Source organism: Zalophus californianus, chromosome 1 (assembly GCF_009762305.2).
Source record: "Zalophus californianus isolate mZalCal1 chromosome 1, mZalCal1.pri.v2, whole genome shotgun sequence".
Lineage (NCBI taxonomy): Eukaryota > Metazoa > Chordata > Mammalia > Carnivora > Otariidae > Zalophus > Zalophus californianus.
In genome coordinates, this window is record NC_045595.1 from 21,629,727 (window position 1) to 21,651,593 (window position 21,867).

Sequence of the window (21,867 nt, forward strand, 5' to 3'; positions counted from 1 at the left end):
GTCCTTTCTCCTTACCCGTGGGTCCTCCCGCCCAACCTGGGCTCCAATCCTGGCTCAGCCACGCGGACCGCTGAGTTCCCTCACGGAGCACAGCGTCCCCGGCTCCCCCTTCCCCAGCCCAGAGCACCTGGTGTAAGTAAGGTGCCAAAGGCCTGGCACTTCCCCAGACATGGGACCTCAGAGACGCGCCCCCTAGTGGAAACCCCCACCGCCTCGGTTGGCCACAGGGCCCAGTGGCGGGGGTGGGGTGCGGGAGGAAGGGCCTGAGGACGAACCTGGGATCCCCCGGCCCTTGAAGGTCTTGGCAATGATGGCCGTCGGCTGGTGCTTGGCCTGGCCGAAGGCCTTGCACAGTTCCTCCACGCTGTGTCCGTCCACGATGACGGTGTGCCAGCTACGGACAGATGGGTGACAGTGAGCGGCAGGGGCCGGGCCCCCGGGGGAGGGCTGCCCTCGCTCTGCCGCACGGCTGCGGTGTGGGAAACACTAAAGGGGCGCCTGGGTGCCTCAGTCGTTAAGCGTCTGCCTTCGGCTCACGTCACGATCCCAGGGTCCTGGGATCGAGCCCCGCATCGGGCTCCCTGCTCCGCGGGAGGCCTGCTTCTCCCTCTCCCTCTGCTGCTCCCCCCACCTGTGCTCTCTGGCTCTCTCTCTGTCAAATAAATAAATAAAATCTTAAAAAAAAAACCAAACACTAAAGACTTTGTTTCCACTTTTGGTTTTATTTTTTCTTTATCCTTTTTAAATTATTTTACTTCCTCCTACTTGCCTCTGAAAGATTTTCTTTCTCTCTCTTTTTTTTTTAAGATTTTATTTATTTATTCATGAGAGACAGAGAGAGAGGCAGAGGGAGAAGCAGGCTTCCCCGCGGAGCAGGGAGCCCGATGCGGGGCTCGATCCCAGGACCCTGGTATCATGACCTGAGCCGAAGGCAGACGCTTAACCATCTGAGCCACCCAGGTGCCCTTCTTTCTCTTTCTTAAGTAAGATTTTCTTCTCTTTCAAAGCTTGGTTCATTTATTTTCTCTTTCGCTCCTGATCTACTTGTTTCCTGAAATCTACTCGTTTCCTGAACGCTGCATTGGGGATAATGCCCTGGGTCTGGAATCTGTCTGCTGTTAGATTCTTCAAGAACGTTTTGGCCCAATTTTTATTTAGGGAACGCATCTGGTTACTCCACAGATGCTGGATGTGAGGTGCTGGAAACATTTATCAAACAGGCCAGGGCGCCTGGGTGGCTCAGTCGGTTAAGCATCTGCCTTTGGCTCAGGTCATGATCTCAGGGTCCTGGGATCGGAGCCCCGCATCAGGCTCCCTGCTCCACGGGGAGTCCCCCTCTCCCTCTGCCTGCTGCTCCCCCTGCTTGTGCTCTCACTCTCACTCACTCTCTCTCAAATAAATAAATAAAATCTTAAAAAAAAGAAAAGAAAAACGAGCCAGGCCGCCAAACATGTAAGGGAAGGAGCCGGGGCAGGGCAAACTTTCTCTTTAAGGCAGTCCTTTCTGGGACTCGGTCACATTAAGAGTAATCACGTAGCCGCTAACGTGTACTGAGTGCCCACTCTGTGCAGGCCCCGGGCCGAGCACCACACATACGAACCCCCCGAAGCCTCAGTACGACCCCTGGGGCACCGCGGCTGCCCCCATTTTATAGACACGTAAACGGAGACTGACACTGAGGACGGGCTAACCTCCCCAAGGTCACAAGGCAAGCTGGTGACACAACCAGGACTTCAGGACGCAGGTTACAGACCCAGAGACGCTGCCAGGGTTACGCTCCAGGCCCCCAACCGGTGTGGCCTGAGGAGGCTCCTGGGACACCTGGCGGCCCAGTTTCCTCCCGTCTGACAGAAGAGTTCCTCTCCTCGCTTTCTCTATCAGGTCAGTCATCAGAGATAACAAACCCGCGGCTGCTGTGTAACCAGGGACCGCAACCCCACCTCGACCTTCTCCAGGCAGACTCATCTACAAAGGGTGGCCCTGGAGGCCCAGGGCCTTCCGGACTCCTCAGCTGAGGCTGAGCGTGGGGGCCCAGGTCCCCTGGAGCCGCAACAGCAGCTCGGCTTTTATTTGGGGCAGGAGAGGGACACTGAGGTGAGGGCCCTCTGGCTGACACCCACCCAGATGACCTCCCTGCTTTGTAACATGGAACTCTGAATTCTCAAAACCACTCACGCCCCACGGCGAAGGTCGGAAGACCCCGTGCCCCACTTAGGCGGCCTGTTCTGCCCCCGCAGGCTGGCACAGGAGGCGGCCCCCAGACGGAGGCTCAAACCCCTCAAGAGCCACATGTCCCTTAGCCTCACGGAGCTGGCCCAGTTCACACGGGGCCCCTCGTCCCACCTCAGCCAAGGACCCAGCGAGGAAGGGTGCAGTCACGTTACGTGGATGTGGATGCTCTGAGGACTGTCCTGTCCCACAGCCTCGCCAGTAAAGGAACTCACTCACACTGGGCCTCAGCCCACAGCTCCAGGCTGGTGGCCTGGGTGGCCGCTTTAAGTCTGAAACTGTGAGCCAAACGCTGAAGAACAGACCCCTTCTTTAGACAGGGCATGGCCTCTGGCTGACTCAGGCCCTGAATCTGAAAAGCTCCCAGCTCGGGCCAGAGCCCCGTACTTACCCGAAGGCCTCGCAACGCTTCTGGTAGACGTCCACCTGGTGTTGCAGGGGGGTGGGGTCGCTCTGGCCCAGGCGGTTGATGTCAAGAATGGCAATCAGGTTGTCCAGCTTGTAGATGCTGGCGAAGGCCATGGCCTCCCACACGGAGCCCTCGGACAGCTCCCCATCTCCCAGCATGCAGTAGACGCGGTAGCTGTGGAGAGGCGGTGGGTCAGGGGCTAGCCCCTCTCACCCGGGGCACCGTGCTGCCAGCCTGTCCCTTCCGGAGAGCCTGTCCCCCTGGGGACGGGAGCAGCAGTGACATGTGACATGCAACAGTGCCATCAGTCAGGTCCCTGCTGCCCACCCTGCGTCCACATCCAGGGTTCTGCTCTCTAAGATCCAGAGAAGAGGGGTTATTAGGGCGTGAGTAAAATGAGCAAGAACTGGTGGCAGGAGGGGGGGCAACTACTCTCACCGCGGGGACAGGGCTTGAGCCACCTGCATGGGGTGGGTCTGCTTCTCTCCACCCATGTAGGAACTAGGAGTACTGGGAGCCCTGAGGACTTGATCCCAGGAGTGGGCTGGGGAGCTCAAGATGTGCCACCAGGAGCATCCCAGGGTAAGCTGTCAGGTGGGAGATGGGTCACTAACAAGGGCAGCTGAGGACCGGGATCATGGTGGGAACAGTGCCTTATAGGATGGGCTGTCCCCAAGGTTCCAAGGCTAGTTCTCACCCCAAGATTCATGCCCAGCCCTACCTCCACCCCAGGGGCCTTGTCCTGGGTCAACAAGGCAACCACGATGGCTTCAAAGGCAGTGGCACCGGGTAAAAAGAGCACTGAACTTGGGGCAAGTTACCCAGTGAACAGAGCCTGCTCTGGACCCCAGGGAGGGTGACAGACACGGCCCCATCATCCCCAGGCCGGCGCGTGGCACCCAGGGGCTCCCCTTGCCGAGCGGCCCTGTCCTTGAGGTAAGTACAGCTGTTACTCCCAAATCACACAGATAAGAAAAGAGGCTCAAAGGTCAAGGGACTTGTCTAAAGGTCACACAGCTGGGGAGGAGCTGAGCGGGGATTCAAACACAGGTCTGACCGCCTGGCCCGCGAGGTCCACTCCTTGCTGTCTAGGAACGCACACAGCTGGAGCAGTGCAGGGCCTGGCCATTCTCCCCGCTCCCGGCCCAGCGTCCAGCTGTGTGGCCCCACGGAGTGAGGCTCGTGCGGGGACAGGGACAGGCTCAGAGGGGACACAGCCGCCTGGCTGCTGCAGCAGGCAACAGCCCTAGAGCTGGGGAAGAGGCGGGGGGGGGGGGGGGGGGGGAGCGGCCAGGGCACACAGTCAGCATGACTCAGCACTGCTGCTGGCTGCCAGGTCAGGGAGCGCTCCTCTATCCTCCCTCTGCCCGTGCCTTCCCTTCTGTGGCCTCCAGCAGGCCAGGGCCCCGGGTCCTGGGCCGAGAGCAGGGGTCTCGGGGCCCGCACTCGCAGGGGCCTATCTGAAGCCGTGTCCTGGTCTCCTCTCCCCTCTGTGTGCTGCAGTGGGGGCCCAGAGACGCTGCAGGGGGTTGCATCTGGCACAGCAGCTCCCCAAAGTGAGCAGCCTAACGGCGCCAAGGCCAGAGAGACTGGAGGGAATCTGATTTACCTGGGAAGAGATTCCAGGGAAACACACAGGCCGCCTTCCCAAGCCCGCACCCACTGCTGTGGAAGGCAGACTGGGGCCAAGGGTGGAACACAGCCTCAGGCTCTGGTCAGGAGGGCGTGCTAGGGTCGCCAAGGAGATGCCGGGGAGGCCTGCAGAGGCTGTGTATTTTAAAGCTCTGGATTTGGAGTGGGGGCTGCCAAGGCCCACAGTCATATAACTACCCTGAAGACAAGGGAGCCTAACGTGTGCCCCAGACGTGTTTGAAAAGCACCTCAAATGTCCCACCACAACAGGCCTGCCCAACGGGTTACAGCAGATCCATAAAACAAAAAGAACATTACGCAATCGTTAAAACCAGCTCTTGACAGTTAGGGGAGAAAATGTGCACCATGTTCAGAGTTTTCTATTTTTCTAAAAAGCAGAACGCACAACTGTATACATACTAAGCGCTTCGTCAGACAATGGGGCCATGGGGCCCAAGAGGGGGTACCTGGGGGCCATGGTTAAGGCTTGGCCACTGAGGAGTTCACGAGGTTACCAATCCGTAAGTTTCTTCTCACAATAACACAGAGGAAATAGGCTATGTTAAGGGAGATTCAAATGGGAGGCAGCTGAGAATAGGAAAACGTTCATTTCCTTTTAACACGTTTCCATATTTTTCACAGGAGTTGGTATTCGATAATTCACACAAAACTATTTCAAAGAGAAAGGAAAGAGCCAACTCGACCTACGCTCCCTGGTGGGCGGACGGGAGAGACGTGACCGGCGGCCAGATCTAGTCTGTCGGGCCCCCAGCTCCGGGAGCAGGGCAGTTGCCCGGACGGCCCGGCCCCCTCCTCCCTACAAGGTACAGGCCAAGGGCCTGAGCCTTCGCCAACCCCGGCTGCTGGGAACCCAGCTCAACTTCTCCCTACACTGGCTTGTTCCATTATGTTAGGGTCAGGAAATGACCCTTCACAGGGAATTACTTCAAGCATCTGTAGGGAGTAATTAACTCACACCTCTGGTCCTGTGCCAAGTAAAACACTCTTAAACATACATCCCGTTCTTTGTGCCTTTCTTCACTTCACGGGGAATCGCTTCTGGTGGAGCTGAGCTTGGCCCCAAGAGGGTCTGGAAGGCCTCACAGCCTCGGCTCCGCTCCTAGAGAGCGGTCTCAGGATTCCCCCACCCCCCGGGGCGTAAAGTAGGTGCTCACGGCGGTCCCTCTCTTCTCTGGGCCCACGGTCACCACCACACCATCATGACTGCCCTGCCTATGGCCCTTCTCTTGCCAGTGGGATGGACTGTAGGGCACTGGGGAAGCCCAGCTGCAGAGCTGGGCCCTTCCTGCCACCTGCAGGCCAGGCTTCACTGGCCCCTCCTCTAGGTATCCTCCTACTCACGGGTCCCTCAGAGCAACCTGGGGACTCTTCATATACTCTGGATACACAACCTGGGTTCAGATCTTGCCTCCACCACAAGGCAAGCATTTTACCTCAGTTTCCCATCTGTGAGAGGGGTACGTGTACTCATGTCACGATCCAGCCCTCAGGGGGCTTATCGGGGTGAAACCCTATACAACACTGAGCGCGGGGTCCCAGTCAGTAAAGGAATGAAGGAGCCATCTGACGCATGCTTTCCTTAAGAGTCTGCAGCCAACTCTTCTCCCCTCCTTACCAATAAAGATACCTGTCTGCAGGCCAAATCAGACCACATAGCCTTGTGACTGCGATCTGCCACAATGGGGTTCTCTTCCAAACCGCCCCGCGCTAGACCAGGCTGCCTGCCCACCCTCTGCAGGTCCTTCTCCCCAGTGTTTGTCTCTTCCCTGGCTGACAGGTGGGGCTCGGGGATGCCCAGAGCCCTGCAGAACACATAATCCCCTTCTCCAAGATAAAGGCGAGTGGCTCGAGCCTGGGCATGTGGCGCTTCGTCAGACAACGGGGCCATGGGGCCCAAGAGCAGGTACCTGGGGGCAGTGGTTAAGGCTTGGCCACTGAGGACCCCTCCCAAAACTACTGAGGGTAGGGCTGGGGAGTAGAAGCCACAAACCCACCTTACCTGGCTTTGTCGAAGTATTTGCCCGTGTAGGCCATCCCACAAGCAGCCCCAAGGCCCTGGCCCAGGGAGCCAGTGGCCACGTCGGTGAAGGCTTGTTTCTGTCATAGCAAGAGGGCCACAGTTACTCACAGCAAAGAGTGGGCAGGAGCATTAACCCACCCACCCTCCCAGGCCCCCGGCCTCAGGGCCCCCTGACCCAGGTGCAGGCTGGGTGTGCAGGAAGGCCGGGCTCCAGGGCAGCCTGCACCTGGAGTGTGAGCTCTCACTCTCCAGGAACGGTAACGGTGGGTGCGGTTCACATACCAGCAGTGCTCACAAGGGAGCTGGGTGACCTCAGGCTCCCACATCACCCACCTCACCCCCATCCATCACAAGACTCATGAAACATCTAGCCCCAGCCGGTGCCCAGATGAGAGATGAGTTTTCATGGTAACCTATGAACTTTAAACACTTGGAGGGGCCAGCACCTCAGGGAGTAAGCTGGGACCCTTCCCCGGGGTGTCCCCAGCACCCGCTGCAACCCCCTTATTGACCTCGTGGTGAACCTCTTCTCCCCAGCTGCGCTGACAAGGCCAGGGCGGCCCCATGGGGGCAGGGAGGCTGGGCGTGTGGGGCTGGGGAGAGGTCTTCTCTGCAGCTGACCCCTGGGCTAGGGCCTCCAAAGGCCTTGCCCTTATGCACCAGCTTGGGGTGAAGAGTATGCCCTGGAGACACCTACTTCCTTCCTCCTTCACCTCAACGCCCTCTTCTCCCACTTTCAACACCCTCAGTTTCTCAGTGGGCACCCCGCCTTCCCTTCCCACATGCCCTGAAAAACAGGAAGTGGACACAGAGGGTGCTGCTCTGGTGGGGTGTGCTCACCGGGACGGGGTGCCCGTCCAAGTCAGAGGTGATCTTCCTCAGGTTCAGCAGCTCCTCCTCAGGCAGGAAGCCGGCCTCGGCCCAGACAGCGTACAGGATGGGAGCCGCGTGGCCCTGTTGAGGGTGGGAGGGATGAGCAGCGGAGGGGGCATCAGCTGGGGCGCTGATACTGGGGGGCTGTTCCCACCGCACACTGAAAGTGGGGTCTGGATGAGCCCGTCAGCCCTTTCAGGGAGGTGGCAAGTGAAGGCCACATCCGCCTTCCGTCCCTCTGCAGTCCGAAGCTAACCACAGCCAAGGCCGAATGGGCCCTGGGACAGGTGCAGGGGGTGCACAGCTGTGAGGCCTGCCGATGCCAAAACCCCAGCAGGCAGCCGGCCGCCCTAATCCCCGGTTTCTGGCATGGGAGAGACTTGGACAGACTTCTAAGCTCTCATGCCTGCCCCGGGAGCCCAGAGGCCACGGGGCCAGGCCTGGGTGCAGGTGGATTTCAGGGGTCCGTGGCATGGTTTGTGGCTGGGAGTCTCATGCATGAGTGGCAGGACCCGGTGCCTCGGCCCAAAGCCTGCTACAGTGCTCCCCCACTCCCCAGCCAGCAAGCACGGGCCCTGGGGCGCCGGCCCAGCACAGAAAGACATGTGCACCAAGCCTCAAAGCTGTACCCCAGACCTGGACTTGAGTCCTGCCTATTCACATGAAACAGGGGCAGAACATCTGGCAGATCATTTTCACGGTCCCCGATGAATTCAGTTGTTTATTTCTTAACTCGGCTTAAGTACAGCGGCTGGGTCAGCACAGAGTAAGGCACCAAGGAGGGGGGCCAGGCCGGGCCGGTAGACAGGGAGCGTGGGTGGAAAGGGTGGGCTGGGGCCAGGCTGACACCAGGGGGTAGGTCCCCTCAGAGATCCCTCGCTGCCAGTTCCTTCTCATTGTTCCAGGGCCCATGCACCACCTGGCCCAGGTGAAGGGTGGTCGGCTGGGTTCCTACCTTGGAGAGCACAAAGCGGTCGTTGTGAGGGTTCCGGGGCTCCTGAGGCTTGTAGCGCATGGTGTGGAAAAAGAGAACAGCCATGATCTCCGCGGCACTGCAGCATGACGTGGGGTGGCTGTGGGCCAGGAGAGAGACAAGACCCATGCATCACGGCCCCGAGCCTTGGGGCGACAGGGCTCACCCCCGGCCCACATACGGGGGGACCTAGGGGTGCATATGCCGAGGAGCCACAGGCCTGGCTAATCAGAGAGCTGCTGGGTAATCCTGCTCCTGGGAGGGCTGCGTGGGGTCCTAAGGACGCCACTATGGGTGGCACGGGGTCACCCTCTCCTGGAGCCCAGAATGGACCCAGTGCAAGGCAGCGCGGAGGCTGGAGGGTAGAGCCTAGATCCTACCTCACCGCTTCTAGCGGCAGCCCCGCTGTGTCTGGCCAGCGAGCTATGTCCCAGGGGCCCTGCTCAGGATGCTGCCCACTCGTGAGGGACACCCTGCCTTCCCAGGCACCAGAGGTGCTAGTTCTCTCAGGCCATGGGCAGGCGGCAAGGGGGGAAGGCTCATAGAATGGCCACAAAGCTCCCAGCAGCCTCAGTACCTGGAGTTGGCAGCTGGGAATGTGGGGCTTCGGACTCTCCGAGGCATCACTGGGCTACTTGGCCGTTTTTCAACTGGCATGGGAAAGGCTAGCCGTTAGGAGCCAAGCTTTTGTGCAGAATTTAAAAGGCAACACATATTATCTCATCTTCCACAAAGGCTCCGATCATGGAAAAATAACAACCCTTTCTGCCTGTCACAAGGGCAGACAAAAGCAAGAGGCTGCCCTTCCAGCCTTGGAGTGGTGGGGTCAAGGGGTCTCCTTTTTTTTTTTTTGCCTTTTGCTCTACTAAATGCAGTTCCTTGCAAATAACAATTTGCATGAACAACAGAAAATGCTCCACACCTTAGCGGAGACTCGTTGAGGTCTCTTAGGACCCTTGCGAGTAAGCCAGTCGGGGGGCCAGGACGTGCTGGAATTCCTGGCTGGCCCCGCCGTCTCCCTGGTCCACAGTTCTGTGAACAGGTCAGCCTCGGGGCACGTGCCTCCCAGCCGCCTGCTCCATGCAGCTTAGTGCAGCCCTCGGAGCTGCTCGGAGGTCTGACATGGAAACATGCCCGATGCCAAACCCAAGCGCACATGCAGCACCTGGAGTTCACGTGCCTCCCTCCTCCCCTGCCAGTCGGCCCCCCATACTGGGTTAGGGGGTGAGTCACTCCCAGCGCAGACACATTAGTAGAGAAACCCAGAACTGTCCATGCTGGTTTAGTACCACGTTCCCAGCACACACTCAGCTTATACTTAGCCATCTCTATGAACTCCCGGTCATGGGGAAAAGACACTAGGCCTGAAAGAGGGAGGTGAGGAGACATAAATAGGAAACCTTGCTCTGTGGCGCTGGGACTCCTCCCTCTCATCCCTCGTGCTGAACTTAGCTGGAGGACAGCCCAGTCAACACCAGTCAGGCTGACCTCCTGCCTCCCCGGCCTCCCAGGGCAGCCCAGTCTCTGAGGATCCTGTCTCAGAATGTGCTGAACCCATGAGGAGGAGCTGGGGAAGGGGGTGGGTGGAGAGTGGGCCAATCTGCGCAGGGGAGAAGGCGGGCAGACAGATGGCAGACAGACCAGGAGCTCCCCCTGCCCCGCCCACCCAGTGAGCCCAGGGCAACATTCCCCCACAGGGGCTTCAGGGATCGATGATGTGGCACAAGCCCTTTCTACACGTGGTGGAAGCATGCCCAGTCCTGGCCAGAGATGTGGTGGGAGGGAGAAGGTCAGGTAGGAAGAGACACCAGAAGCTGAAGAGTAACCCTTCCCTGCTAGGTCCATGAGGGGCGAGCCTACAAGGTTATTCCCTCCAAAGCCCGCATCCTGGCCTCACTGCTTGCCTGTCCTTGTACCCACAGAGACAAGACATACAGACCAAGTGCTTCACCTCCCTGAGGCTCAGCTCCTTCATTTGTAAATGGGGATGCTAGGTGGGGGCGTGGGGAGGCCCTATAAGATAATGCATGTGAAGCCAGTTCATCACTGGCCACCACCATCTCCTGGAAGACCAGATGCCAAACCGCTTGGTGCTTCCAACTCTTCATGTGCTGGTGGGAACCGTGACGCCCTGAGGACCACGGGACAGGAAGGAGGGAAGAACCAAGCCAAAGACTGAGATGGTTACTTGTAAGCTCAACCTACTACAGGGCCTTCAGGGCCGAGAGTGTATGGAGCCTGTGGCTTCCCCTGCAACCCCAACTTGTCTGGGGGGAGGGGGACATCTGTGGGTGGAGTCCCCCCCCAGGTGTTGTGACACACCTATGGATGCAAACTGGCTAGACAGGTTGGGGGAGCAGCGTGGGGGATGTAGGACACTTTCCATCCTACCCTTTGTGATGCACAGGGGCCTACAAGTTTGTCCCAAACCTGCACTGGCCTGAACAGTACACTTCCAGTCCCGGTTTATTCAGTCTATGAAGGGGGCACTGATTGGGAGAGCAAGGCCTAAGTGTCTCAAAGGTCCCACCTAGCGGAGGACACATTCTTCCAGGCGTTCCCACTCTCTTCCCTTTAGCACACACTCCACCTGCTCACCAGCTTCCCTGCAGGAGGAGAGAAAAGGTCCCTCACCCCTCGGCGAGGCTGCTCTCCATTACCAAGACATATGGCTGCTAGCTCCATAAAATGACCCCTCTCCTGCCATACTCCAGCTGGGCCCACATCACAAGGAGTCGCAAGGCTCCTCGGCAAATGAACAAACCAGGGAGGCCAAGCACCTACAACAGCCTCACGGAGGCAAGCCTCAGTGTGTAGAAGTACAAAGAGAAATAATCTGCTGTGAAAAAGAAATATGTAGTACCCAACGAAGAAAGTAAAAACCATAAGAATTGAAAACCCATAGCTAAGAAACAACTTAAAAAGACAGTAGAAAGATAATAAAGAATAGAAACTCATGAAATAGGAAGCAAATATACCAAAAAAAAAACAAAAACAAAAAACAAAGCTAAGAGTTAGCTCCTAAAAAAAAAAAGAGTATAAATTTAGTAAACTTCTGACAAGGCAGGATCTAGAAAAAGAAAGGGTAAGTCCCCAAAATGGAAAGACGGGCCTAGGGCGCCTGGGTGGCTCAGTTGGTTAAGCAACTGCCTTCAGCTCACGTCATGATCCTGGAGTCCCGGGATCGAGTCCGGCATCGGGCTCCCTGCTCAGCGGGGAGTCTGCGTCTCCCTCTGACCCTCCCCCCTCTCATGTGCTCTCTCTCTCTCTCTCATTCTTGCTCTCTCAAATAAATAAATAAATAAATAAATAAATAAATAAATAAAATCTTAAAAAAAAAAAAAAAGAAAGACAGGCCTAACAGATGATAGGCTACTCCAAACAACCTGATGCAAATAAATTTCAACACAGGAAAATGTCTAGGAAAAAATAACTTACCAAAAAAAAAAAAATAATAATAACTTACCAAAACTGACTCAAGAAGAAATAGAAAACCCGAGTCATCTTTTAACGGTTACAAAGAAATCAATCAGCAGGGTTAGATGCACATTCCCTAAGGCCCAGCAACTGCATCACAGAAACACTCCCCCAGCCAAATGTGCACGTGCCTCGCTTCAGATATGCTCCAGGGAGGACAGCGGCTGTCTCTGCATTGTCTGCAGTGGCCACACCTGGAGGCACCCACGTGTGCATCAGCACAATAGGGTAATCACACTATGCTCATATAACAGAATGCTCTGCAGGGCAGTGACAATGAGTGAACTACACAGATCCAACACCAACCTTCTCTCACAACTATACCATGTGAGCAAAGTGCACTGCAGAAGATCTGCAGACCTGAGAAGACCATCCTATTTATGGAAATATACAAATGTTATAAAATGATAAGGAAAACAATGGAATGAAAATGCACAATTCAGGGTGTAGCTCTTTCTGGAGGAGGGGGCACACCCGGAAGTTTTAAAGCACTGCAATGTCCTAGTTCTTAAGCTTGGTGGTAGGCACATCCAGGTGTATTATTTATAACACATATGCCTCATTTACATTCTTTTTGAGGTATATATTTATTTAAATAAAAATACTCAGAAGGGAACCCCAGGATGCAGGGCGGAAGCGACCCTTGGAAGCAGTCCTTGCTCTTCCTGTTCCCAGAACTGCCCTAGCTGGAAAGACTCTGCCTCCAGGCCTCACAGCGCTTCTTCCAAGGTTTAACCCCCATGCCACCTCCTCTGAGAAGCCCTCCCTGACCACACTATCTACAAATACCTCTTCTTCCCCTCACTTACACTTGCCACCACCTGACATGACATGGCTATTTACTGCCTGTTTATCCTACTGCAACACAAGCTCCACAAAGGTATGGATTTTGAGCCTTTTCATTGTTGTAGCCTTGGGCCTGAACAGCACCTGGCACAAAATGCACGAATGGATTAAGTGATGTATCTTGGCTCTGAGATCCTAGGGATGTGACCTCTCTGAGCCCCAGTGAACTTGGGGATAGTAACAGAACCTCGCTGAATGAGGCAGTGTGTGTGTGTAAAGAGCTTGGCACAGTTCCCAGAAAAATGGCAGTTGTTCAGTATTTTCGTTTAATGTATCAGAGATTAAGTCTAACCTCTTCCTCATTTTGAAGATGGGACCTCTAAGGCCCACAGAAGGGAAGTGACTTGCCCAAGGTCACAAATTCTATCATTAGAAGAGCAAGGACACAAGCAAAATGCTAAGAGAAACTGATGAGCACATAAAATGAGGTATATCCACACAAGGGAATATTCAGGAATAAAAATAATTAAGTACTGTCACATGCTACCATATGCAGGACCTTCCAAACACGCTAAGTGAAAAAAGACCCCCAAAATCCCATTCTGTATGATTCCACTGATATGAAATGTCCAGAAGAATTAGATTTACAAAAAGTAGATTAGTGGTTGCCTGGGAGCTGGGGATGGTGCAAATGAGCACGAGGGACCTTTCAGGAGTGATGCAGTGTCCTAAAAATTGGGTGTGGTAAACTCCCTAAAACTTATTGTAAATAACTGTTAATTTACTAAATTTATGCGGCGCCTGGGTGGCTCAGTCAGTTAAGCGCCTGCCTTCAGCTCAGGTCATGATCTCAGGGTCCTGGGATCGAGTCAGGTCTCTGCTCAGCAGGGAGTCTGCTTCTCCCTCTCCCTCTGCCCCTCCCCCTGCTCGCGCTCGCTCGCTCTCTCTTTCAAATAAATAAAATCTTTAAAAAATTTACTAAGTTTACTAAAAGCCACTGAACTGTACACGTAAAATATTATGATTTGCATATGACACCTCAAGAGAGCTGTTGCAGATTTGTTTTTCAAAGGAGGATAAAAGATGGGGAGCAGCCAGCCAGAGGAAGTTCTCAAATGTCCACATTCCCCCGTCCAGTTGTGCAGCCCTCAGAGATTCATTCAGGCTCCAAGTGCAACTTCTGAGCAAGAAGCCCAAACAGTACCCGTCCTAGTCAGCCAGACCCACCTGCTGCTGGAGTCTATCACCTCGGCCCCCACAGGCCCCCCTCAACTCTGAGCAGACCCTGCCTCATCTTGTCCTGACAAGAGCACAGGGACTGCCTAAGGACCCACCCCTGGGCAGGTCCCAGCCCTCAGAGTGCCCCGGACATCCAGGGCAGATAGCGGCGGTCTGTGGCAACAAGAAAGTTCCGGGTTTTGTAGGACCCGGCTCTAGTGACCACAGGCCTGCCTAACAAAGCAAAGTGCAGGGATCAGAGCTCTGATGGGGGCCACGATGCAGTCAGGGCTGATGAGAAACCATGAAAACATCTCGGCCAGACCCTAAGCAGATTCCCGGTTTCAAGAAACACGGACCACCAGCCCTGCTGAGTTCAGAGGTCACTCAGGCAAAGAACTGAGTCACTCTAGGACAGCCTCGTGTTTTCACACCGAGTTGGGAAATGTTGCTGCTGCTGGGGTAATCTCAACGGGCTGCACTCTTGCCTCAGTCAGCACCAGGCTGGGGTAGAAAGCAGCCCCAAAGGAGAAGGAGGCCCTGGCAGCAGCTTTCTGCCCCAAAAGACAGGGCTTCCATGGGGCCAGAGACTCAAAGGGGCCTGGGCCATGAAGGGGCCCTCTGAGCACTTGGCCAAAGCATCCCCAAAAGCCAGAGCTGGGGAGCAGGTGCTGGATCCTCCAGGATGTGAACCCCTAACAGCAGGTGGCAGGACCCCAGAGCTTGCTCATTCCACTCTGCCACATCCCACCCCTGAGGGAGCCACTTGGAAAAATCACCTATCTATGGACTTCTCCTTTAAAGATGGAGAAACTTCCCTGGGATGGGAAGGGCCTTCCTGACAAGGGCACAGCCGCTCAGAACAGAGCTGGGGTTAGGTTCCTGTCTCCTGGTGCCCACCAGCCAGGTCTGGCCAGACATTACAGCCCCAGGCAGCCCTCCCAACACTGTGGGTCAGAGCCCTGGGGACTCGTTAAAGGCACAGCCCCCACCGCCATTCAGGCCTAACTCCAAAGGGGTCCACAGACAACTCTTAGCGCTGTTTGGACAATGCCACAGCCGAGCCCGGGTGGATGAGAACTAGAAAAGCTTCATCACCAGCCTCAGCAGCCAGGCCACTTCTGATGAGGCCACCAGGTTTCACTTTTGTAAAGCCTGGACGAGCTGGCCCCTGCCACAGTTCCCGCAGCATGTGGAGGGACAGGACCCCGGAGCAGCTCCGGCCATTGTCAGTGCTGCTTCCACAAAGGGCTCTCTGTGAGGTGTTTGTCCCTCAGCTCCTCCGACACAGAGGCCGGTGTCCTCACTGCCGAGGGTCTGCGGAGCTCCATGGACATTGGGTCAGCGATGGCACAGAAACGGGAAAGCTACCAAGAAATCAGGACCTCCCTGCATCCTGAACCCAGAATGTGTGAGCGCAGCCCCTGGGGGGGAGGCGACCATGGAAAGACCCCAGGGTGTCAGCTCCCCACAATAGGGAAGTAGCTGTGGCTACTGCCCAGACTGGGGCAGGGCCTCAAGGCGAACATCCAAGGACGGGAACAGCGCCCTGCCCCCAAGTCCTCTGTGGCCATCTCTGGTGCACACACACCGCTCAGCACATACCCCTAACCACCCCTCTTGTGACAGTGGTTGTGTAGCAGCATTACTTCCTACTGGAAAAAACAAGTTGTTCTCTAAGTCTCCCCTGCATCTTTACACACTGGCAAACACACAGGAATCAGGCTCAGACACTCTCTTTTGGCGACTGGATACTTTTTGAGCTCAGGGAGTTCCTCCAAAGGCATTACAATGTAAACCTGGATGTAACTCTCAGCCAATACAAACTGTATCTTTTGCCTGTAGATTTTTAACTACCTAACAAAGTCCCAGGAGACCCACCCCACACCCCTTTCTTTGGGAGCCTCCCCATAGCTGTAATGTTGCGTTATTTCTCTCCAGGTGCCCCCAGACTGACTGACATCTGCTATTGCCGCACCTGGTCATCTCCTCTCCAACTTCCCTTTGGGAGTCCCCTAAGGTTGTAATGTTACGTCATTTCTCCGAGTGCCTTCAAGCTGACCCGACTGATACCCTCCATCACTGCACCTGTCTTCTCCTTTCCAACTTCTGTTGTCCAGCCTGGCCCTGCCTGGCCAGCCTCAGAAGTCTTACAACCAAGACAAGCCCCTCGCTGGGCAGCGCGGAACAGCCAGCCACCAAAGACCAGCTTGGGCAACTCGCCTAACACCCTGGTCTCAGGAAATGTAATAGCATCTCCCTCAAACAGTTATTCTCAAAATGCACGAGGCAAGATTAGCAATAAAGGACGCTCTGTGTCACGCCAGGGATACCTATTTGGGTGTTTGGTGACCCTGTAATTGTCTGCAGGTCATGTCTAGCCCTGCAAGATGCTCAGATATGTAACACTACTTAATCGGGTAACTACTGTCTCTCCAGCTAGATCCCCAAGAGCCTGGCTAGACAGTTCCTAGCACACAGTAGGGCTCAATAAAGCCCTTCGGGGTGAGTGACCCCCTGAAATGGTCAAGGGAAGGGGACCCAGTAATACCCAGCAAGCAATACAAGGTGTGCAGACCTAGTGTGTGCCAGGCTATGGAGTGGGCACCACGAGTAAGCCAAATCCCTGCCTAGGCAAGGGACATCACAAAGAATGGGTAAGTTTGACATAAACCCAATGGAAATAATGGATCCAAAGCATTCATGGGGTCGGTGTGGGAGAGAAGCCGCCTGCCAGGAGAGGTCTAATCCCTTCTGAGAACTGGATGTCTTAAAGGCAAAAACGGTGAGTACCCATCCTGAAAGTCAAAAGAGATTTACTCATTAATAATATATCCTGTATGACACTGGCCAGAAGCTAGAATTTTGTCATTGTTCCAAGCACACAGCTTGGTTGGAAGGATTCCTGGAAATCACCCCCGACCCCCTATCACTTCAGTCCCACACAGTGCAGTCTCCCAGGCCTCATGCCAGGGCCCAAGGGTGGCGCTGGAACCCTTGAGACCATCCAGTGCATGGGAGCTACTATTGTTCCCATTTTACAGAGTCGAAACAGCCTCTGAAGTAACTCACTGGCTCAGCCTCCCAACCACCTCCCCAACGCCTCCAGCTGCAAGGTGGCCTGTTATTATCAGCGTCCCTGCTACTTTCAGAGGAGGCTCCTTGGGATCAGCAGCTGCCTTTCTGCACCTTCCGAGCCAGAAAGGCTGGCGGGAAAGGATGTTGGGGGATGGGCCTCCTGTCCCTCCTTTGGGGAAAGTGCATCTGGCAGCGGGCCCGGCCCTGGAACTCGGTCCTCGGTTCTCAGCCTTTCAAGTCTCCCCTCCCACTCCTCCCGCCTCCAGCCTCAGGTCACATCTTTGACCTCTCCTGCACGCCGCGTGCCCGGGTTCTGCATCCACATGGCCACCTTCCTCCCCACTCCCCAAGCCTGGCATCTCAGCAGAGGCCCTGCTCCAGACTCGGACCCCAAACCAAGGCTGGCAGGAACGAGAAGCGGCGAAGGGGAGAAGTCGTGTGAGGTGGGGAGAGGGTAGTCTCCCTGCAAAATGAGGGATTAAAACAGGCGCTCTCGTGTCGGGCAGCTTGCATTTCAATTCCAGCTCTCCCTGTGTGTCACACTGGGCAACTGACTCACACTCGGGGCCACGGTTTCCCTCCCCATCCGCAAGGTGGAACGTTGGCAGTGGCGCCCACACAGGGCCGCGCGTGTAGAGCGCAGGGCCGGGCTCTCGGCGACAGCGCAGTCACGGTGGCCTCCCCGCCCAGGATTCCTGAGCCCCGTCCCCGCGCGGCGGGGACGCCCGGCGAGGGGCAGGGCCGGCCCGAGGCGCAGCGGGAGCCCGGCGGCCCACCGGATGGAAGCCGGGGCGAGAGCGCGCGCCGCAGCGGAAGGCGCCTCCGGCCCGGGCGAGGCGAGGCGCGCGTCCCCGCCACCTGACCGCGCCCCGGCCGCCTCCCTCGAGGAGGCTTCGTGCAGCGCGACACGGAGCCAGCGCGCCCGCAGTGACCGCGGCTTCCGGAACGGCGCCCTCCCGGGCTCCGCGGCGGGCACTCACCCCGAGCCGGCCGCCGTGGTGGCCTGGATGGAGCTGATGCGCAGGCGGTTGGCCATGTCCTTCAGGGCCTGCAGCTTCTGCTGGTCAGGCTTGTGGTAGCCCTCCATGGCGCGGCCGGGCAGGCAGGAGGATGGGGAGGACGAGGACGCGGACACGGAGAGGCGGCGCGGCGGCTCCGGAGGCGACTGGCGGCGGCCGAGGCCCGGTACCGCGCGGGGGCGCGTTAAGACTCCCCGGGCCCGCCCACGGGGGGCGGCGCGCCGGCATCACCCCAGGCCTCCGAGCAGCGGCGGGCAGCTCTCGGCCCGCCCCCGCCCCCGCCCTCGCCCCGCCCTCGCCCCGCCCCCCGGCCGCCTGAGCTGCGCCAGAGCCTTCCGGCGCCGTTCCGGGAAGCCCCGGCCAGGACGCGCCTAGGGGACCCAGCCCGAGTCTATCCACCTGCCTAACTTTCCCTTCCCCCGGCCCGTCCCCCGGCATTTGCTGGGCCCATCTCCCGGGCTGCCAGGCTCCTGAAGCAGAACTGCCCTGCTGCAATTGACTACACATACAAGTAATAATAATAATATAATAATAACATAATAATAATAGTGACTATTATTATTATCCACGTTCTAGCCTGGGCTCGGTTTGCCTGACTCACATCTTCACTGCCTCCTTCCCCTCCACGCAGCCCTGGGTGGAATTGAGAGGGGGAAACCCTCATTGGTAACCCATTTTACAGATGAGCAAATTGAGACCTGTAGGATCAATCAAGGTCACAGAGCTGGTGGATACGGGGCTCCGTCCTAGCAGAATGGCTCCATCTACAAGCCTTAGCCCCAAGAGAGCAAACCCAGGGATTTAGGGGCCTGTAAGAGGGATGGGGATTATGAAAATGAGAATCACAGCAGTAGTAGTGATACTACCAGCTGATGTTAACTGAGAAATTACAAGTGGTAGGCCTTTCACAAATTATTAGGGCCTAATAACACTGCTGACCCTTAGGGAGACTATTGGGTTTGGATCCAAGTCTGTAGGGACAGGTGCACCCACCTCTGCTCTTACCAGACCCTTTGACTCCCAGGGCAATGGGGTTCCCCATAGTGGGGGGTAGGGAGGGGACTGCCATCACAGACACTGTTTATGCCCGACACCCATGCCCCATGAGGTTGATACCTTTTAGAGTGGATGCCTTACACAGGAGGAAGCTCCATTTTGCAGAGAGATAAAGGGGGGCCCCTCAAATTGGTGGCTGGGCAGGGATGTGCACCAGAACCGCCTGATACTGAGCTGCTGAGAGAGCCAAGGGAGGTACCAGTGGACAGGCCCTGCCTGTGTCCCCTCTGTGGCCTTTGCCTAGTCCACATTCAGAGCTCTGGGTCATGGGGGACAACGAGTCCCCCACCCCACCCCCAAATGCTCGTCGGCTGCTCCTCTACTGGTCTGGTTCCCAGGTGCCTGGTCAGACCCCAAGAGGGGCATCTCACAGCAGCTAGCCTGCAGAGGTCCACCCACCCAAGGCTGGCCCCATAGCTGGTGAGGGCTGCAGAATCAGGGTGAGGTATCCCCAAGGTGTACCATGGTCAGAGGCCTGGCAGGGGACACCTTTGCCCTCAGGCTGCTCACAGTTTGTTAAAAGAAGACAAGGCTTTGAAACCACTTGAGAGGCCTGTGTCTTCTTAATTCTATTTTCCATAGAGCACTGATTTCCAATCCCAAACCTCAGTTTCCCCATCTGGCCCAGGGGACTAATCCTTGCCAATCTGCACCCACCCTAGTCTCTGACGGTGGCAGGAAACTCAAAGTGGCTCTGGAGACCCAGGAGTGATGGAGCCCCCCCTTCCCCCAGGGACAGCTTCTTCTCATCCTGGGTCCAGGTGAATGAGACCCATTCATCCTGGCTTCAACCATATTTCAGGGGCTCTGGGCCCTCCCCAGGGTCCACTTCAGAACCAGAATCCTGGGCTGACTGGAGGTGTTTCCAACACTCTGCATCTCCAAGGTGGTACTCCTGACCCCAGGTCCCGTGTCATTATTCAGCCCCAAGCCCCTCATAAATCACATGACACTCCAGAGGAAGACCTTGGGTCCTGCTGGTCACAGCTTTCTGCCTGGCTTCAAGCTGCCATTTTGCTCCTCTGCCTCCTTCCCACCCCCCTTGTCCTCCTTCAGTCCCCGGTTTGTGCTCCCCATGGCTACTGGAGAGAACTGCTGCTTCCCAGCCAAGCCCCCATTGCTTTCCTTCCAGCCTTAGAATGAATTTTGGGCCCCTGAGATATGCATGCTCTTCTCCCCCCACCTCTCTCCCATTTCCTCCAGCCATACCCCCCACCCCCACTCCATTCCAGCCACACTAGCCTTCTTGCTTTCCTTAAAAACACTCAGCTCACTTCACTGAGAGTCTTTTGCACGTGTTATTTCCTGAGCTGGTAATGCCATTCTTGAACCCTTCACATGGCCTGGACCCGCAGCAGCCCAACTTCCCATCTGTCTTGTCCTCAGCCACACCCAGGAAATCTCTATCCCAGAGACTATGACTGTGTCTCCTACAGCAGGCGCTCAGTAAATGCGGGATGGAAATATAATGTTGCATGATTTGCCCAAGGTCACACAGCCAGCAACTGCCTGAGCTACACCCAGGGAGAGAGCATCAGGGAGACCGCAGGGAGGGAATCTGGCTGCTCAGGCCCACGCCCTCTATCCAGGCTTTTCAGGAGTTGAGACACAAAGGGGCCCTGTTGGAGGACAGAAGGTGGCACAGACATCCTGCTGCCAGCATCAGGTGTCAGCAAAAGGCCATAGTGACCTGAAAGCAGAGCCCTATAGAGGAGGCTGAGCCATCCCCAGGACCCACACAGCACTCCGGGAGAAGGCACCCTTGGGGCAGCCAGGGCAGTGCAAGTCCTCATAGGAGTCCCCGCAGCTGGCTCCCCAGGGACCTCCAGGATCACCAGAAGGGGCTTGAGAGGGAAACTGGGGTGCTGAGGGATAACGTACAGCCTAGCACTATCATTGGGGGTAGTAGCTTTTGGTCACTGTGACAGTGCTGATGGATTGTAACGGCTGCCTGGAGCTGAATGCTGACCACAGAATTCTGAGCTGCATTTCAGAATTTCCTTCCTCAGAAGGAAATGCCAGGAACCCATCAGCAATGCTGGGCAGAGGCGCTTGGTATGGGAGCCTGGCCGTGTGGGGCCAAGCATTTCCCACCTCTGCTGGGTACTGCGGGAGCCGGGCCAGGCATGAGGGTTGCCAGAACCATGTGACTCACACACACACACACACACACACACACACACACACTGAGCTCCCTCACACTCTTTCCCTCCTATCTTGCCTGCCCTGGAGCGTGGGGGCAGCATCACCACAGCACCTTCGTGGACGCCTGTAAAGCCTGCGTGCCTTGGCTAAGGCACAGGACAGAGCCAAGGTCCAGGTCCTCTGGCTGCTCAGCCCATGGCACGCAGCAGGACCTTCCAGGACAAAGGCCCCCCACAAAGCTCATGCCCTTAGACTTTGAACTCCGTGCCTGGAAGGTGATCCCGAGGGAAACCCTGGCTGCAAACGAGTCTGGAGGCAGAGGTCAGGGGTTGGCGGGGGCCCGAGTGGTCATTTTCCCAGATCACTGAAGACTTGACCTCTTGAGCAATGGGCTCACTCATTTACTCAAAGTATATTGACTGGGGGCCAAAATTGGCAGCACCTTGTGGGGAAATGTAGCTCCTTAATGGCCCCAATGACTGGACACGACAGTCCCCCAACTAGCAAGGTCGTCAGAGTCGCCTGACGTAGTTATTCTGAACGCAGATCCCCTGGGTACCACATCTCACCTTCTGAATCAGAGGCTCTGGGGTTTGGGGCCTGCAGTTCTAAGGCTCTCAGGCAATGCTGTTTGGGGGTTCTAAGAACTCTCAGAGGCAAACATGGGGAAGACCATTAGGACTTGGGTTCCAGAGCTGGACAGACCTGAGGTCCATGCCTGGCTGGGTGCCCTCCCCCCCGCCCCCGTGCTGAGTGTGTTACAGCCGGCCAAACACCGAAAGTTCAGCACGGGGTGGGAAGATACTGCGATGCGGAGGAAGAGCAAGGTAGAGAACAGCAGGTAGAGCGTGATCCTATTTCTGTCAAAGATAAATAAAAAGCATGCCCGTGCAAGCGTTTGTGGGTACATGCATGCCCCCGTCTGTGTGTG

At 56.5% G+C, this 21,867-nt stretch overlaps 1 protein-coding gene across 2 annotated transcripts in view; it reads right to left on the reverse strand.

Moving 5' to 3' along the window:
* Nucleotides 1-17,896, reverse strand: part of TKT (transketolase) — a 25,059-nt gene extending 7,163 nt beyond the window's left edge. For both annotated transcript variants that reach the window (XM_027582515.2, XM_027582516.2), the window contains exons 1-6: nt 17,697-17,896; nt 8,140-8,257; nt 7,152-7,265; nt 6,291-6,388; nt 2,621-2,812; nt 276-394 (exon numbers count right to left, since the gene is read on the reverse strand). In XM_027582515.2, the coding sequence (XP_027438316.1) occupies nt 276-394; nt 2,621-2,812; nt 6,291-6,388; nt 7,152-7,265; nt 8,140-8,257; nt 17,697-17,803 (748 nt within the window). In that variant the 5' untranslated portion in view covers nt 17,804-17,896. The remainder of the gene's footprint in view (nt 1-275; nt 395-2,620; nt 2,813-6,290; nt 6,389-7,151; nt 7,266-8,139; nt 8,258-17,696) is intronic.
* Nucleotides 17,897-21,867: the final 3,971 nt, after the last annotated feature.